The sequence below is a fragment of the Ochotona curzoniae genome, unplaced genomic scaffold, assembly GCF_017591425.1.
Source record: "Ochotona curzoniae isolate NIBS_2020 unplaced genomic scaffold, NIBS_Ocur_1.0 contig_4792, whole genome shotgun sequence".
Lineage (NCBI taxonomy): Eukaryota > Metazoa > Chordata > Mammalia > Lagomorpha > Ochotonidae > Ochotona > Ochotona curzoniae.
In genome coordinates this window covers 8,743,590-8,763,110 of record NW_024466389.1, presented here as the reverse complement: position 1 = coordinate 8,763,110, position 19,521 = coordinate 8,743,590, and the positions used below count along the sequence as shown (strand labels likewise).

Below are 19,521 nucleotides of genomic sequence, written 5' to 3'. Positions count from 1 at the left end.
AATCCTGACCTTGTGCAAGATGTGCCTCTGCTGTGGCTCATTGGCATAAACAGTCTTGCCTGTTTCCACCTAGCTTTGGTCAGTGTAAAGAGTGCATTTCGTTTTAAAATAATAATAAAAAAAACTATTGTGGCTTTTCAAAAATAGAAAATAAAGCATATCCATGACTTCTGACTCATCCTGTTTTATTTGGCTGCCTGGCCCTACAAGAAAGACAGGGAGAAGATGGGTGGGTGGATGGAGAGAAGGCAGGGCACAGGAAAGAGGGAAAATGAGGGTGTCTCTCCCAACACCAGGAAAGGGGAACAGGGCCATCTTGGCAGTCTGCTCCTTGGTGACTGGGGACTTGACTTTTGTGGTCGGAGATGGAGATTTGCGGCCATCTTGGTGTGGGAGAGTGGAAGGTATGAGATGGAATGAGAGATCTGGGTCTGGGACCCAAGCTCCGGAATTCACTAGCTGTATGATTTTCAGCAGGCTTGATTTCTCTGGGCCTCAGTGTCCTCATCTGTAAAATGGGAGACATCTTACTATTTACCTCCTAGGGTTGGGATAAATTTAAGTGAGAAAACTGAGGAGTGATACACAGATGTTAGTCATGATGGCAGACTGATAAACCTGGTTGGTATCCAAATTTAATACAATGAACTCAGCTATTGACTGGCTGTCAGTAGGTTACTAATTTGCCCTGTGACTTTTCTTCACTGTGGGTGAATTGGAGCCTTCTGAGGGCGTGACACTCGAGCAAGCTGTGACCTAGCATGGGACCCCAACATGTATATTGTATATATGTGTATATATGTGTGTGTGTGTGTGTGTGTGTGTGTGTGTGTGTGTGTATACATATATATATATATCCATCAGGACTTAGTTATATCTGTTCTTTAAACACCCAAGAGTCCATACATTCATTGGTATTTTTAAAGGGAACCCCTGCCCCTACAAAATCCAAAATAGGATATTGGACAGAACAGTCTAGAAAGCACAGTGCTAGGGTAACAATCTTTAACGTCCTACAAAGGCGGCTTGGCATTGGCCACAGAGGAGGGCATGGGAGAGTCAAGTGCAGTCAGAGGCCCGAGGCCTGCTGGGAGGAGCTTGCTCTAGTTCTTTCCATCGGGCTTACAGAACAATAGGCTGGACTTGCTGGCAGTCTCTTTCTTCATCTCTCTTTCTTGGTCTATCTTCACGGTGGCTTTTCTGGCTCCAGTCTTCAATGAGGAAGAGGGAAAAAACACACACACAACCTTCGTGAATGTTGTGAAGTCACAAAATGCTCCACTCACAAGGGTTTGCTTTCCTTTTAGACACACACTGCGTACCGACATGAACCTATACGCACACAGCAGGTGTACACACAAGCACGACATGTACACACATGTATGCACACGCACACAGTAAGCACACGTGCACAAACACACCGTGCACACGCACACATGCACACACGCATGTGGTGTGCTCATACATGCAGTGCACACACACAGATATGGACAAAAAGGAAATACACTGCTCCATTATCCTATACTGCAAAGGGGCGCCTCATCAGCGCTTTGAGCACACCCTCGTTACACTTCCCTGACCCATGGTTTTGAAGCTGGGAGCATCTTAGGCTGGGCCCCTTCCCTGAAAAACCATGACTGAGTGAAGCTCACATCCCTGGGGCTTGGCAGAGAAAAATGTCATATATACATATATATTTGGGGAGTCTATGGCTTTTCTGAACATTTCCCGAGCTCCAGGAGGGGGGCCCGGCAGCTGGAGAGCTGACCTCCCACACCCAGCTCAGGTTTTTTCAGATGATCACTCCTAGGATTTGGGGTTATGAGCTTTGAGCTGCTACCCACTTCCTTCCGGACGTGAGACTGGAGACAGAAGTCAGAGATGTTGAGAGGGGCGGCAAGGATGGAGTGTGCACTTGTGAGTTGGGGCCCAGACCCTTTCTTACCAGAAAGATGGATTTTTTAAAGACTTATTTATTTTTTATTGGAAAGGCAGATTTACAGAGAGAAAGACAGAGAGAAAGATCTTTTGCCGCTAGCTCATTCCCCAAGCGGCTGCAGTGGCTGGAGTTGAGCCGATCCAAAGCCAGGAGCCAGGAGCTTTTTCCAAGTCTCCCACATGGGTGCAGAGTCCCAAGGCTTTGGGCTGTCCTCGACTGCTTTCCTAGATCACAAATAGGAAGCTGAATAGGAAGTGGAGCAGAAGGGTTACAAACTGGTACCCATATGGAAAGCTGGCACGTGCAAGGTGAGGATTTAGCCATCGTGCCAGGCCCATACCAGAGAGAGATCTTCCGTCCACCTGTTCACTCCCCAGACAGCCAACATGGGCCAGGCCAAAGCTAGGAACTTCATCCAGGTCTCCTGTGTTGGCATCGGGGCTTAAGCACTTGGGCCATCCTCTGCTGCTTTCCCAGGACCGTCAGCAGACAGCTGGATGGGACATCGAGGAGCTGGAAGTCAAACTGGAATGCTGGCATTCCAGGCTGAGGCTCAACTTGCTGTGCCACAGTGCCAGGCTCTGAACCTGTGGGTTAAGGTGCTGCCTGGCCTCCCATCTTCGAGCATTGAGTCCCAGCTGCTCCACTTTGGATCCAAATCCCTGCTAATGCACCGGGAAGGCAGCAGCAGGTGGCCTAAATGCCTGGGTCCCTGACATATCCATATAAATGGACCCGGATGGAGTTCTGGGCTCCTGAGGTCAGCTTGGCCCAGCGTGAGCAATGAACCAGTGGATGGAAGATCTCTCTCTCTCTCTTCCTCTCTGTCTCCCTTTCTCTTTCATTCTGCTTTTTAAATGAAAAATACAGATATGATAGGCAAGGGTGGGGGCCTCCAAGGGAGGGAGGCTGTGGGGGAACTGACACACCAGTCAGCCATGTGTGTGGGAGCACTGTGTAGCACACAGTAGGGTGGCTGTTTCAGGCCCTTGCCCCCTCTGCCCTATAAAACTCCCAGCCATTTCCACTGAGCAGCTTCAGGTTTGGGGGTCTAAGCCCCTTCTGACAGGCCTCTCCTGGCCTTCAGATGGATGGGTCTGTAGGAACCCCCCCTCCCTTTTGAGGCTCCTGTTCTGAACTTTGCTCTCAAAATGTTTTGCACAGAGGGCCTGGTGCAATAGCCTAGTGGTCAAATCCTCACATTGCATCCACCAGGATCCCATATGGGTGCTGATTTGTATCCTGGTTTCCCACTTCCCATCTGGCTCCCTGATTATGGCTGGGAAAGCAGTAGAAGACAGCCCAAAGCCTTGGGACTCTGCACTCATGTGGGAGGCCCAGAAGAAGCTCCTAGCTTTTGACTTTGGATCGGCTCACCTCCAGGCATTGTGGCCCTCCTGTGGAGTGAATCAGAGGATAGAAGATCTCTGTGTCTCTCCTTCTCGCTGTATATCTGGCTTTCCAATCAAAATAAATAAATCTTAATAAAATGCTTTGCACAAAGCAGTTATTTAATCATTAATCGCATTTACTTTGTTTTTATTTTTTATTGACCCAAGACTATGAGCCAGCAGAAAAGGGATTCCATTTCCTTGATCTAAGGTGTGGTTTTTGTAAGGAGAGTTCCTAGAAGTTCTTTCCCAATCCCTTTTATTCCTGTGAAAGCTTAATATAGCACTGTGCGTGTGCACATGCTTGGGTCTGCGCAAATAGGTGTGGGATCTTCAGAAAGTCCATGCACAGCCTGTGTTACCAAAAACTGCATGGTCTTCAAAAATCCTGTGCACCAAAGGTAAGCTTCTCTTTGAAATTTCATTTTTCCACACAGTTTCTGAAGCACCCTCGATTCTGTTGGTCCTTGAGCCGCTGTTTGCGATGGTTGCATCCTCTGGCAGAACCTTGCTTCAAGTTGGGGAGGTGCCACTTCTGATCCGGCTGTGAAAGCATTCTAGAAGGAGATGGATGATGCCCCGCGTGCCTGAGCTTCTGCTGCCCTCGTGGGCGAGCTGCCTGGAGTTCTAGGATCCTGGCCTCTGTGGTGGGCGTGTGGGCAGGGATCCAGCAGGTGGGAGATCTCTCTTTTTGCCTCCAATTCCCTCTCTGTGTCATCCTGTCTTTCGAGTTGATGATGCAAATTCAGAAATCATTCTAAAAAAAAAAAGTGCATTTTGCCTCTCGGGGTGACATCGACCCCGCTGAGAACAGACAAGGATCTTAGCTCCCAGACGGCACCTGCCAGGCTGTAGGCACTCAGGGTTTGTTGGGGGGAATGACTGGGGAAAAGCAGCTCTCTTTTTGGCTCATTCTTTTTAGTGAGTGAGCACTAGACTAGGTAGTTCTGTAAACAATTGTTAAGTAAAGATTTTTCTTTTTAGCATACAGCCTACAAAGAGTTATAAAAGACTAGCACCCATGTGGGGGGCGGAAAAAAAAACTAGCTCTGAACAATGGTGTTTTATACGGCATTTCTGAAATTTGTTAGGGAAGAGTGGACAAGATTGAAAGAATTTCACATGGCCTGCCTCGCTCCTTCCATATTTTGAAATGAGGTGTGGGGGTGTGTGTATGAGAGACTGAGAGATTCCTAGCCACTGGAACTGGAAATTCACCCCATGTTCTCCAGTTGAGTGGAAGGGACTCAGCCATTTGAGCCTTTGCTGCGTTTCCCAGGATGCTCTGTGAACCTCCGGTGGGGCCGGGACTCCAGCCAGGCATTATGTGGCATGAGTACACCCCTTTAAGCAGCGACTTCTCCGTTGGGTTGAACCCCTGCCCTGAGCTGTCTGCGTAAGGTGCTGGTGTGGCTTCATGCTTCCTGGGACTCCAGGCACCCTGCAGAGGGAGGGGGAACCCGTGCTACACTCTGCGAGGAACCCCGAGGAAGCTTTTCTGCACATCTCTGCTTTCTGGCTGGAGGGCTGGGAAAGCAGGAAGGTCATGGCTGCGTTGAACACCATCTGCCCTGTGCTGTGAGCCAGGCCATCTGAAATCCCATGGCCCTCACAGCTCTAAGGAGCGGGCTGTGCATGCAAGCCAGACCTCTTCTGGCTGTCTCCTCTGTCCCTCTGTCCCCGGTGGTCCTCAGCCAAAGCCTGGAGATGGGGTGGCTGCCTGAGTGCATGGATGAATGAACCACAAGCCTGGGCAGCCCCCTCTGCCGGGTGGCAAAGGCCTGGGGTGTGGGTGGCAGGGGACACTTGGGATTCCCACCCTGGGTTCTCCCATCCTGCACTGAGCAGCAGCAATCCTGTCACCTTAAGACAAAGGTGTCCATGGAGAGAAGACCTCGGTTGTCCCCAAATGTCCCTTATGTGGGAAGATGTGTCTCCTCCCCAACCCTGGCCTCATGGATGCTTCTGTTATCCTGGGATAATTGTGTGGCCTTTTATGAAACTGAAGCACACCTCCTCCCAGTCAGCCAAACCGTGCTTTGCCTACCAGCTTCCTGAGAACTCGCCTCTACCTCCTGCAAAGTGCGAATGTGTGCTGGGTTGGTTTCAGTCCGGAAGCTGGGCTGGGAGTGGCAACAGCCCAAACCGTGGAAGATCTCATCATGCGGTTCTCAAATCTCAGATATAAGCCTCACCCCACCTGGGCCAGGAGCGCTGCCTGCGGTGTCTGGCTGGCACCTGCAGGAAGGCGTGGGACATCACACCCAGTTCCTTTGAATTCTTCCACTCGGCTGCTGGGCTCAGGACAAACTGCTCTCTGAGCCTCAGTTGGCTCATCTGAAAACTGGAGCGTGTGGTTGCCCCACCGCACAGGGGCGTCCTCGCTGTCTCACAAGCTGCCTGTCTGTCCCCGGGGGCTTGCTATCTCCCCGCCCCTTCTCATCGGGAACTGGGAAGGCCACATCCTTTTCTTAGCCATCTCTAAGCTGGTGGGCTGACTCTTTGCTTTCTGCATTTTAAGAAAAATGGACGCTCAACCTCTAGCTGCCACCCACCCCGAGGACAGGGAGGGACAATGTGGATTGGCAGAGCGGAGCACAGCTTCCAGGGACTGAGTTTCCAGGGATGAGGGAGCTGTAGCAGAGGTGGGGCCTGGTCTCCCGATGGCCCTCCAGGGACCCTGTGCTTGCTCTTGGAGACAAATGTTGTCGTATTTGGAAACCAGAGCAGGTATAAGAGGCTCCGGACAAGGAGTGCTGTGAATTTTCATGGATGGGCTGATGTAGAATGGCTCGTTCAATGGGAATTTCTGAATGCAAATGGATACTTTTATAGTTTATGATTCTATGTGCCATGCAGTGCTGGGGACATACTTAGACCATGCCACTCTTTGTCATTTATCTGAAATCATTGCTCCATGGGCTGTGGCTCCCTCCATCATGCCCAGTAAGGTCTTTGTTCTGAGAACTTGGCAGTCTCGCTTCCACTGCATCCCACCAACATGGAATTGTATACCAAGTGAGTTTTTCTGTTTCTGGTTCGTTGTCAGCAAGCCCAGAATCAAATGTGGGCGCCCTCTGGCAGGTGTGGGAGTCCATCCACTTTTGTGCCCACTTACTTTCTCCCCTATCTCTCCCCTTCCCCTCCAGGCCCCCACACTTTGTTTCAAGGCGGGAATGCTGGGATTCCGCATGGCTCTCTGCTGCGGTTGGTCTCCAGGTCCCATCCTTCAGTGCCCAGGAGAGCTGCTCCACCAGCCAAAACTGCACCCACCTTCTGCACCTGCTCCCCAAAGCGTGTCCTCCTCAGGGTGGCGGGTGCCCGGAGTGGCTTGACCCTGCTGTCTTGGTGGGGTGGTATTCGCCGCTGGGGCTGGCTGCCCTGGGAGGGGCTGTGGCAGTGCCAGGAATCCAGGACAATAAACAGGCCGTGAGCTGCAGCATCATGCTGACAGGGGAGCCATCACTGAGGACGGAGGAACAGGCTCCCCTAGTGTTTACTGTGCGGCTACGTCATCCTTTTGGTGTGTTTTGTTTTCATGATATTACATGCAACTTTCCCTAAATGTACATTTCCGATGAATAGGCTGAATCAAGGAGCGAAGGGTTTGTTGTCATTCCTGTGCTCCGTTTACTGGTGCTCTGGGGGTTGTCTGAGGTCAAACATCGTTCCTGATGCTAGCAGTATCGTTCACCTGTGCCCCAATTCCTTTCACGAAGACTGGCCCATGGTGGCACTGGGCTGTCGTCGCTGTTTCTGGGTTTCTGCAGTGGCTCCTGGAGTGTGGCAGGAGCTGCTGTCTGTCGCCAAGCTTGGCTAAAGAAGACACCTCCTTACATCCCTGGCTTGTGTCTGGAGTGATCTCTCTCTTTCTCTGTAACATTTGACGCACACTTGCTTGTCTCTTGGGTCACTGAGGCAGGCAGATGGACACAGGGGAGAGAGCGGGCTGTGGGGGTGTATGATGGTGTTTTTGCCCTGACTTGCGAAGACACTCTCTCTCTACTTTGTGTCTGGCTTCCTGGTCAGAACACCTCCCCATCTGCGTCACTTTCTGAAGGAACAGGTGCAAGGGGTTCACTCTTGTGCATCTCTCTCACGGTCCCCTTCCTGTCCCCGAGTGGGAACCCCAGGTGGGTGAGAGTGTTGGATATGTCCTCGCAGGCTTCTACCTGTCCTGTCCCTACACGCCTTCTGGGAGGTGCCGGGATTCACCAGGAACTGGGGGTGGGCAGGTGAGGGTAGCCTTGGCTCACCGTCTTCTAGCCACGACCTCCCTGCACGCCCTCATCCCTCGGGCAGGCCCAGGAGCATCCCTCCACAGCCCCCTGCTCCAGTCTCATCCCACACAACTTCTACCCATTTGGAGTGCTTAGTCAAAACCAGGAGGTTGAGAGTAGATTTTCTGGGCTGAGAAAGTCTTGGAAGACAGAGAGTTCAAGAGAACAGCGAACATGTTAGGGAAGGTGTGAGAAGAGCCCACGCTGAGGGTCCTGTTTGCGCACTCTCATCAGGTCAAGCCTCATGACCAGGCACCATTTTGACACTGATTTTTTTTTTAAAGATTTATTTATTTTTATTGGAAAGGCAGATATATAGAGAGAAGGAGAGACAAAGATCTTCCCTCTTATGATACACTCCCCAAGTGAGTGCAACGGCCAGTGCTGCACCAATGTGGAGCCGCCAGGAGCTCTTCTGGGTCTCCCAATCATGTGCAGGGTCCCAAGGCTTTGGGCCGTCCTCAACTGCTTTCCCAGGCCACAAGCAGGGAGCTGGATGGGAAACAGGGCCGCCGGGATTAGAACCGGCGACCACATGGGAGCCTGGCGCATTCAAGACGAGGACTTCAGCCGCTAGGCCATGGCACTGGGCCCTTGACTGATTTTAAAGATGAACCGATTCAGTGGGGTCTGAGGCTCCAGCCTGGCTGGGACTACCTGGCCAGGCAGCAGGCCAGGCTTCTAGGCCAGGATTTGTTTGGCTAGAGCTGTGCGGCTTCCCAGGCACTGGCAGTCAATGCATTTTAGCCGTTCTCACACTTCAAGCCGAAGCAAGGGCTTGCGTGATTCTCAAAGGGCAACTTGTGCGCATTGAAAACTTTTCTATTGAAAATCCCAGTCTTAGCCCATTCACAAAAGTGCCTCTGGCTGGCTCTTTCTTGGCTGCTGCCCTAGTTGCATTCACTGAATAGAAAAGGCACTTTGCAAAGAGCTGCAGGCTGGAGGAGGATGGGTGGGGTGGGGAGAAGGTCCCGGGTGCACTGGGCTACTCAGCTGGCAGGAAGCTCTCAGAAAGCAATCAGGAATTGCCTTTACCCATCCTCCAGCAGCTGTCCCCCGTGGTTCCCAGGCACCGGGCTTGCCGTGTTCCAGGTGGCCATGCATTGTGTATGTAACCCTGCCCCCCCACGGTCAGTGGAGCAGGTGATGCTGTCACAGCCCAGGAGCCTGAACAATAGGGGGAGGGTCACCCACCTGGCCCCTCTGTGCCTGACTCCAGCCAGCTTCTGGGCTAGAGCCGCATGGGAGGGGACTGTACCACTGCAGCCTGGACCATTCTCACTGTCACACCATTCTATGCAGAGAGCCACAGGCCCAGGGCATCCCAGGGTCAAGGGGCCATGACGTCAGAGTGTCTGTGAACATCCCAGTACTTTATATCAGGTCTGGTGTTTATTGCAATAGGGGGCGGGTCTCCCATATGGGTACAGGGTCCCGAGACTTGGGCTGTCCTCAACTGCCTTCCCAGGCCATAAGCAGGGAGCTGGATGGGAAGTGGGGCTGCTGGGATTAGAACTGGTGCCCATATGAGATCCCGGTGCATTCAAGGTGAGGACTTTAGCCGCTAGGCCACGGCATCGGACCCATCAGGTCTGCTTTGTACAGCCAAAGGTATTAATATGGAAGTGTGACTGTCAATTATGGCAACTTCTATTGGAGAAGATGCATTAAAATGACCTCGGTTTGTGTGTGTGTCTGTGGGGCTAGGTGGCTCAGAACTTCAAAGGGGAACTATTTATCCCCTGGGGTTGCAACCAGTTCATCTTTATGAATGACCACTGAGATTTTGTGTGGGAAACTGCAAAAAACTTAAGGCTCCCTGTGAAAGTAGCAGGTAAAAAACTTGAAAAAATAAAGGAACCCATTTTCCTCTAACTTCCATTCCTGGGAGGGTGTTCCTCCTACTAAGATGGCTGTATCGAGGATTCATTTAAGATTCAGAAAGATTGGGCCTTGCATTGTGGCCTAGTGGCTAAAGTCCTCGTCTTGAAAGCGCCAAGCTCCCATTTGGGAGCCAGTTCTAATCCCGGTAGCTCCACTTCCCATCCAGCTCCCTGCTTGTGGCCTGGGAAAGCAGTTGAGCAGTTGAGCAGTTGAGGGCCCAAAGCCTTGGGGCCCTGTACCTGTGTGGGAGACCTGGAGGAAGTTCCTGGCTCCTGTCTTTGGATTGGCACAGCACCAGCTGTTGCGCTCACTTGGGGAGTGAATCATCGGACGGAAGATCTTCCTCTCTTTCTCTCCTCCTCTCTGTATATCTGACTTTGCAATAAAAATAAATAAATTAAAAAAAAAAAGTTCAGAAAGATTCTTCCCAATTTCCTGCTAACCAGGCTTCACCACTGCAGGCATTTTAGGAGTGAATTAATGGGTAGAAGATCTCTCTCTCTCTCTCTCTCTCCCCCATTGCCTTTCAAATAGAATCTCTAAAAATTTTCTTTTTTTTTCCTGACAAGCAGGAGTTCCTGACATTCTGCTGATAATCAGCTTTCAATGCAACCTGCAGTACCAGAGTAAAGCCCCCGCCTCCCCTTCCCGGCCAACTCAGGGCAACGACGAAGGGCAGATGAAGGATGGAAAGGTTAATGGGGGGGTTGTGCATGCTTGTGGGGGGTCCCTTTGTGCTGCCGAGCCGCCAGGTAGCGCTCTCCTCTCCAGCTGGCTGACCCCAGCCAGCAGCCATGAGGGCCAATGTGGGACCTGGCGTGTGCAGCTGCAGTCGGCTCAGGCTGTCTAACAATGCCGTCGGCGTCACCCTTGAGCTGTCCCTCCTGTCAATTCTCCCCTCCACTGTGAACTCGGTGGCTTTCAGCTTTCCCAGTGCTAGCTCTGCTGGGGAGCCCTGACGTAGACTGAACTTGGCCACCTCAGGTCTTCCCTCAGCACCAAAGGCTGTCTGGCACCACAGAGGCTGGCCCAGCCTCTGTACTGTATGTGTGTGCAAAGGAGGCAGTCTATGCATAATGCATGTGGCACTGATTATGCAAATCCTCAGGTTCCCTTGCATTTTCCAGCCAGCACCACAATGGGCTTTGTGGGGCCTGTGCTGTCCTGCTCTGTTCTTCGGTGTTTCTGTTTGGAGGGCCCCCTGGTGAGGGGGGTGGGGCACACCTCAGGAAGGGCTAGGTTCTCCAGAAGGACACATCAAAGGACATGTCAGAGCCCTGTCCCTGCCCCAGCTCTCTGTGACGCGGCACTGAGTGAAAAGGAGCTGTCCCCTGCCTCAGGCAACCCCGGGACTCACGCAGACTGTGATGTTTAATTCAGAGGGATGGATGCTCAGAACGCCACACTGGGAACCCTCGGAGCAGGCCAGCTGCTCTCTCTGCTGCCACCATGAGCCAGGGAACCTTCCTGGGGCTGGGGAGAGGGGAGTGGGGGACTAACCTCTGTGGGAGGGCACTCAACTGCCACGTGCCTCCTGGGGAGTAGAGGGCACCCCCTTCTTAGGCAGGCACCCCCACACCCTGCTCATACACACATATCCCACATGCAAACTCTCCTGTATGTAGTATACACTCACATGCATGCACACACATGCAAGCATGCTTTCACACACAGCTCCACAGTCAGAAAAGCTAAGCATGGCCAGGAGGACACCAGGGGCAGCCTGGCACAGAGCATAGGAACTGGCATGAATGAGCTCTGAGATCAGGTCCTAGGCCGACTCCCCAGTTCCTCTGTGAACTCGGGTGGGGCTCTTGATGCTCTGAGGCTCAGTTTGTTCCACTGTAAGATGAGATCATTGCACCAGGCAGGGCGATTAGAGATGCTAACGAACCCAACTCCAGCCACAAAGCATGACGGAGCCCAATGTCTGGCAGGTGGATGGTTACGACGGGATGGAGGTGGGGTTGTTGCCCTTGTTTGCTGGATCCCAGACTTTAGATTGGCTTTGGCCCAGGCAAGAGTTAGGAAAATTGAGTCTGTTTTGACTCACAAGTCACAATCTCAGGCCATGGTAGGATGCCTGCTTATGGACAGCAAGGATGGACAGAGAAGCATAAATTGCCAAGAACATCAGTGGACCCTCTGCTGACCGTGCTGCAGGCACAGGCTCATGAGGGAACTCCTGACACAGTGTGGTGAGGCCTGTCTCACCATGGCGAACAGCAGACAACAGCAGACCCTACTGGGCTGGATTCAGGCAACAGACCTCAAGCACAGGTGACTGGTAGCATGAGGGGCAATCACCACCTGCTGAGCTCCAGATCCTGGGCTAGTGCCTCTCATCCCCGGACCCCACTGACTTGGCCCCCAAGCTCAGACAGTGACCAATGACACAAAGTCAGAGATGCTACCCTGTCCAGTGGTGGGCTGCTTCGTCATGTGGTCTGTACCAAGACAATGTGTCAGGTGAGTCCATCGTGTGGATATCATGGAGTGGACATACAGAGGTTGTGTTGGCTGTGATGTCCCCAGGTGCTGTGATGCCATGGGATTGTCATAGTCTATCAATCTGTTGCTGACTGAAGCATCAATACATGGGCCCTGGCCACATTTAGCCCCCACTGCAGCCCTGTGAGACGGAGGCTGTCTGCTCCCACTTGCTGTTGAGCAAAGGCTCAGAGATGTGAGCAGACTTGTGTGTATGTCGGGGGTGGTCACACAGTAGTAAATGGGGAAATCTGAGCCAGGATTGGTTGACTCCTGTACCATGTAGCAGGTGAGATACTGGGGTTGGAGGTGACTCTTGAGCCGCCAACCTGGGACTGGAATTGCTTTCTAGAGTTTGTACTATGTCTGACTCCTACAGGGAAGTAATTTTCTTGTCATTGTGCCTCAGTGGCAACATCAGCCTAACTGACAAACTCCACCTACCCTTCGCAACTCAGTGTAGCAACCATGGCTCTGGGAAGCCCTCCCTGCAAGCTCTGGGCTTGGCTGAGTTCCTTCCCCTGTACCCCATATCCTTAAGTCCCCTCCTGATTCAGCCTTAACTCAATTCAATCATCCTGAAGTCAACTCTTTCCCTGTCTGTCCCACACGGAAAGATAGGCTCTTTAATGATATCCATCCACCCATCCATCAGTCCATTCATTAATTCAGGATCCATCCATCCAGCTGTCTACCCATCCAACCACCATCACCCTGTCTAGTCATTCATCCATCGATCCATCAATCTGCCATTCTGCCCATCTATCTCTCCATGCATTTGTCTGTCCATTACATCTGTCTGTCCACCCATTTGTCTATTGACCCACACACTCATCTTTCCACCCATGCATCCATCCTGGCCATCAATCAATCGATTCATCTTCATGCCTGTCCGTTCATCCATTTGTCTGTTCCTCTGTCATTCTGTCCACCATTCTGTCTATCCATCCAGCCACACATTTTCCATCCATCTGTGAAGTCACCAAATATTTACTAAGTGTCTGCTATGTCACAGACTCTCAGAATAGTAGACCAAAATCTCTAGTCTCAGAGACCTCATTCCTCTACATGTCCTCAGCACCCTGCAGGACACTAAGAGCATGGATAGCCACCACTTAGAAATACAGTCACAAACTGTGAGTCTCAAGGAAGAAGCCTGCGTGAGATCCTGCAGGATGTGGCAGTGCTCTGGTCTACATCTGGGTGAGTCTGTTGCTGAATCTATTCTGCTTTCTCCCTTCGCATCAGTGAGTACAGTCTGCATGGCCCAGATCTCCCTGGGATGCCCCTTCACCAATTTTTAAGGGAGCTGCACTGGCAGCCTGGCAGCTGCTGCCCTGTGGGGAGGCGCCTCACCTTCTGCTGCCTCATGGCCCTGTTGATCCTCTTCTCCTGGTTCAGCTGCTGCTCCGTGCGCTCCAGGGCCTCCTTCAGAAGCGCCTTCTCCTCGGCCTCTCGGTAGATGTCATCCTCCAGCTTTGCCACCTGCGACTGGTGCATCTGGATGGACACTTTGCTCTGCCTGGGTGCACAGGAGAAAGACAGTATCTCTTTTATCCATTTATCATCATTTTATCTCTTTTTTCCATTCATCATCCATGCCCCAGACCTACAGGACTGACTTGGTAGTTTCCTGAGAGCAGGACAGGGTAGCAGAGAACTGGGAAGAAGAGGGGTGAATACCAGGGGACTTTCAAAAGTTCATACAGAAAGGGAGTTCATCTATCCATTGGTTTTGGTATGAGACAATGTGAAGCCCAAGCTTTCTGTAATATGAATTTTCTGATGACCTTTTGTATGTGCAGCATGAGAGGTTAAGAATATACTAACAACCCTCAAAGGTCATGTTTCCAAGGAGTGGCACCTGAAACTATGGAGAATATGGTGGAACTACACATGTCCACACATGGCAGATCAGTGTGCACTTGGGGAGGTCACGCTCTGACCACTGCCTTCGTAGGGACAGACTTGCTCCATCAGGCCTATGTGTTGTCCCCACTGTCCACCCTGGTGTTTCGGTTACTTCACACACTGGCCTCTGCCCCTGCGTGCTGTTGTCTTTGTTTAGCCAGGAGCAGGGAGGCTGGGGCCCTTCCCTGGGCATTCAGGTGCTACCTGAGCTGGTCAATGTCTTTCTCATATCCTCTCAGAAGCTCCTCCTTTCTCTCAAGCCGGTTCTTGAGCTGGGCGATTTTATCAAACACCAGATCGAGGTCCCTCTGTCGAAGCTGGTGGACTTTGTCCCTTTCTTTGGCAGACAGGTGCTTCATGGACACATGACCTGACATGTCCTTGATATTCATCAGACTCCCCAGGGTCTTGCTCATATCCAGGTACTACAAGGAAAGCATTGGCAGGTAAGAGAAGAGGCATTGCCCAAGCGCACTGGCGGCTGCTTCAGGGGAAGTGAATGTCTGTTGTGCACCCTTCATTTGCTGTGATTGTAGAGAACAAACAAATGGCTTGGCAACGAGTGCAAGAGGGGCTTTCCCAACACCTTTCACTTTCCTCCACATCTATTCATACTAGGCCTTCTTTGGAGAACCACGGGAGAGGCAACAAGAGATATAAACATCCATTCGAATTGCTCACTTCTGCAAGGACTAAGACTTGTGTAATTTCTGGTCCATGCTGGGCTACTAGATGGGTCTTGCAGAGACATTAGAGCTAAATAGGGGTTTCAGGCTGAGGGCGACACCACCCAGTGGGCAACACCAACTGCAGGGCTCCAGGCTTGCCCACAAGGGAGATGGGGCCGCCGGTTACGTACCAGCTTCTCGCTGAGGTCCAAAGCCTCGGCCATATCTATTTTGCTCAACTTCTCCATGGCTAAGCTGGACTCTGAGTTGGAAAGGTCATGATGAGACTGAAATCAAAAAAGAATAAACAAGTTCTCTTGACACAGGGTTGTAAGCTCCTGTCCCCAGCAGTGAAGGCAGCACACACTATGGCGGAGTCACTGTGGGGGGTTGGCCGCCATTTTGCTTTCTGGAAGAACGGCTTGGTCAAGGGCTTCTTACAAGGTCTTGCCCTTCAGGGAATGGCTGTCTCCAAAGCTGCCCCCTGCCCAGCTTGTTCTGTGATCACCATCCTTCCTCCTTCTGGAGTGCTGGCTTGCCTCCCACTGCCAGGACATTGGCAGTCACCACTGGGGATGGTGACTGCTACCGGCTCCCAACACGTAGAAGGTGAGGATACCCTGTTACATAACCCACGCCCCTCCAACTTCACACTTTTGGGATCAAAGGTGTGGAGCTGGAGAAGCCCTGGTCTGGACACCCAAATCTATGGAAACAAGACCATGCTGCCTGCTCACTGCCCCTTGTGCCTAGTGGGGCACCTAGCAGGATGGTCTAGAATGAACATCCCTGTTGAATGAATGAGTGATGGTTACATGCGAAGCCAGCCTCCTCCTTCTATTAAAGCAAGCTCATTGCCATGCAGTGGAGATGAGGTAGTCAGAAAACATGGCCAAACCCTCCTGCACTGGAAGCTGGTGGGTGGGCATCGTTTCCGGCCCTCTTGTGTGTGCTCGCTGAGCCTTCGCCAGCTGCTGGCTGCCAGCAGCTTCAGTCAAATGCATGGGAAAGCCACTGTGCTGAGCTGGGGGCCTGGAAAACTACGAGCAGGCCAAATCTCCCTAAACTGAATTAGATTTAAATGCCTGACAAGCAATTGACCTCAATCAATAGCACTTGTTGGCACGGCACCATTCATCTTTGGGATTACAGAAACCAAGGGCCAGCGTTCAGCCGAGCAGTTAAGATGCCTCTGCCTCTTGGGGCTGGTGCTATGGTGTAGCGAGGTAGGCCCACCGTCTGCAGTGTCAGCCTTCTTTATGGACTCAGGTTTAGATCCTAGCTGCTGCCCCACTTTCAATCCAGCTCCCTTCTAATGCACCTGGGGGAGCAGCAGAAGATGGTGCTACCACATCCAGCGCATTCTGGAAGACCCAGAAGTAGCCCCTGGCTTTGGCCTGGTTCAGCCCTGCCTTTGCGACCATTTAGGGAGCGAAGCAGCTGTGGATGGAAGACCTGTTTCTCTCTGCAACTCTGCCTTTCAGAGAGCTTTCTTTAACTGAGATGATGTCAGTGCCAGTTACACAGCAGTTAAGGAAGAGTAACAGCTCTCATTCACTAGGCATGTGCTACAGGCCAGGCCCGGCCCAGCACTTTACAGAATTCACTCCTTGAATTTTGTCACCATCGGACTACAGTCCCACAGAGGCAGAGTGCCTGGCCCAAGGCCATCCCTGCAACAGATGAGCTCTGACCCTGGAGTCTGAGCCCTCTGCATCGTGACTCCTCCCTGCTTCCTTGCGGGAAATGGGCCACGCGTGATGCAAAAGAGTAAGTCAGCCTGTCGGGGGCTTCTTCTGTGAACCCCAACACCTGACGTGGGGGTCACTGACCAGCCTGTGACCAGGCCACGCCCCCTCAGGCTGTGCACACCTGCCAGGTCATCTTGCAGACATGGAGCACCGGGTGTGGCAAGGGCACCAGCCAGTGACTGCAGCCCTTGTCCCTCAGGGACTGGTCCAACCCGCTGCCTGGCCCAAATGAGCTGGGGCATGGAGCTCATATCTGCCATTGTGCCCACCCTCCTCACACGTCAGCCAGTCACCGCAGAGACAAATCGTTACCGGCCGCAGCTCAATCCTCGAGAGGGTTGGCAAATTGGGTTTTGCATCCAGTAATATTTTCTGGACACTTTTTTCCACCCCGAGAGTCTTTACTTCTAGAAATGGCTCATGCAGGCACTCTTTATGACCTGTAAGAGAAATGATTTAGATTCAAAAGGAAGGCTCAAGACGAAGCCAGTTCATGTCGTAACTGTGGCTAGGGCTGACGATGGCGCACTGAAGCACACACCTACGTAACCCTCACCACGGCCCTCAGTGAGCCGAGAGAATAACCGACTTGTTCACGCTCATGTAGCTGGACTGTGAGGCGGCAGTCATGCAGGTGCCAGCAGTGCCAAGGCAGTGAGGGAGAACCTTGCCTAAGGGCTTCAGCACAGGGCACAGAATGACGTGTACCCAGGCTTCTAGGGCCTGATACAGCCCCTCCCGGCCCCGCTCCTGACAGTGAGCCCCAAATCTGGAGAGAGCGCCATTCTCTCTAAACCGGGAATTTGAAGAGGCTCCCCAGTGCTCATCCTCAGACAGTCAGTCCAAGGCGGAGTCCCCGCTCGGCCACGGCAAAAACAGGAAAAGGCGGAATGATAGCGGGCTTTCAGGAAAACCTATTTGTTTGCTCCCAAGGCCTGTGCGTGACTCTGAGGTCACGGTGTGTGTGCCCGTGGGCTTTTGTGTCACAGGGCTCTTCCAGCTGTGGCATGGTGGGGATGAATGATGCAAGGGCTGGCAGATTGTGCAGCCCCCAAGGCCAGCCCCCTGCATCTCCTGGGGATGGGGGAGCTTACTGGTCGAGCAGGCTTTCTCGAGCTCCTTGATGCGGGTACGCAGTTCCGATAAGGCCTTTCTCTGACGTTGGATGATCTCCTCGTGGCGGGACCCCTTGCACTTGACCCCCAGATCGCTGAAGGACTGCTCCTGCGGGTAGATCGGTGCAGACTGCAGCTTAGGGAGGTGCGGGTGGACCGGAACAATCCCTTTGAGCCACAGAAATGTGACCATCTCACGGGGAGCTGAAATCACGTAGCTCCCAAAGACTGCGGCAGAGCTGGAGCTTAAGTCTCGTTTCAGCTACCCAGTCCCGTTAGAAAGAGCACCACCTCCCCGCAGGAGGCCGCCCGCTCTCCTGTCCCCATTTCCCACTTTATTTTTTTCTCTCCCAACAGTCTTCCAACGTCTGTCTTTCCCTTTTGCTGTTGTTGTGGTCCTGGTCGTGAACAAGCCTACCCAATTCCACTCCTGGAGCATATGATTTTTTTTTTTTAGTGTATTTATTTATTATACATTTTGTATGACAGTGGGAGGAGGAGACAGAGAGCAAACACACTCTGCCCACCTGCTCACACCCTCAAATGTCTGCAGTCTTCGGGGCTGAAGCCAGGAGCCCAGCGTGAGTGTCCACGTAGGGACAGGACCCTCAGCCACCACTGTTGCTCCCAGGGTCAGCATCGGCAGGAAGCTGGGTGGGGGATGTCGGCACGTTAAACGTGAGGTCCTCTTCTTCACCTTTTAAGGCTCATGCCCCTTCTAACTGGCAGCATGCTTGCCACACCCACAAACACTGAAGTTTGTCATGGACCACCCCCACCTCGGTTAGATATCACCTCTCCGGGGTACACGCCACATGCGGGGTACACTGCCTCATCCGTCCTGCGTGGATTTGCTCAGCCTGTCCAGTAAGGGCCGCTCCCTGCCCTGGGCTCTGGGGGTTTAGTGGTGGTTAAAACAGGCAATGTCCCTGCGTCGGGGAGCCCACCTCTGCATGTAGGGAGACAGACAGCAAGCAGGACAGTCAGGAAAACACACAGAAGCCACTGCTGGCCAAGTCCTCGCCAGACTGTCAAGGAAGCCAAGAAGCTGGCAGCCCAGTTCTTTCTCAGAATGAGTTTTGTTTCCCTCAATGCTATATAAAAAGATTAATCTATATACATATATTACATATTCCATATATACATATAGATCTAAAGAGTGAATCAAAATGATCTTAACATTAAATAGAAATAGCTATATATTTGCCTACCTAACAATTCGTCTTTTTTTTAAAATTATTTTATTACTATTTTTTTAAAGATTTATTTATTTTTATTGGAAAATCAGATATATATAGAGGAGGAGAGACAGAAAGAAAGATCTTCTGTTTGTTGATTCACTCCCCAAGTGGCTGCAATGGCCGGAGCTGTGCCAATCCGAAGCCAGGAGCCCAGACCCTCTTCCTGGTGCAGGGTCCCAAGACTTTGGGCCATCCTTGACTGATTTCCCAGACCACAGTCAGGAAGCTGGATGGAGAGTGGGGCAATTGGGATTAGAACTGGCGCGCATATGGGATCCTGGCACATCCAAGGTGAGGACTTTAGCCGCTAGGCTACCACGCGGGGTCCAGATTTATTTTAGTTTTATTTGAAAGGCAGAGTTACAGACAGGACACACAGAGAGATCTTCTATCCACTGGTTCATTTCCCAGATGGCTGCAATGGCTGAAGCTGGGCCAGTCTGAAGCCAAGAGCTTTCTCAGGGTCTCCCATCTGCACACAGGGGTCCAAGCACCTGGGCCATTTTCAACTGCTTTCTCAGGCCATAGGCAGGGACCTGGATGGAAAGTGGAGCAGCCAGGACTTGAACCGGTGCTCAAATAGGATATCAGAGCCATAGACGGAGGCTTAGCCTGCCACACCACAGTGCTGCCCCTATCTGTTCATACCTGCCCACCTGCCTTCCTGTACACGGAGAAGAGACTGGGGAGCAAACTGACAAACCCGTGATGCCCTGGGGCACATTTCTCCTGGGCAGACAGCGACAAACATGGGGACGGGCAATCATGTCCTCCGATTCAGAGAGTGACGAATGCTCCGGGAACTGAACACAGGGCAGAGGGGACACTCGTGGCCTCCCTGGGTGCTTATG

General features: G+C 52.1%; 1 protein-coding gene across 1 annotated transcript in view; it reads right to left on the bottom strand.

The window, feature by feature from the left end:
• FHAD1 (forkhead associated phosphopeptide binding domain 1) overlaps positions 1 to 19,521 on the bottom strand; it is a 108,526-nt gene that overhangs the window by 10,259 nt on the left and 78,746 nt on the right. Inside the window, exons 26-30 of the mRNA XM_040987613.1 lie at positions 17,409 to 17,538; positions 16,627 to 16,754; positions 14,755 to 14,850; positions 14,100 to 14,320; positions 13,341 to 13,506 (exon numbers count right to left, since the gene is read on the bottom strand). Coding sequence (XP_040843547.1) covers positions 13,341 to 13,506; positions 14,100 to 14,320; positions 14,755 to 14,850; positions 16,627 to 16,754; positions 17,409 to 17,538 — 741 coding nt within the window. The remainder of the gene's footprint in view (positions 1 to 13,340; positions 13,507 to 14,099; positions 14,321 to 14,754; positions 14,851 to 16,626; positions 16,755 to 17,408; positions 17,539 to 19,521) is intronic.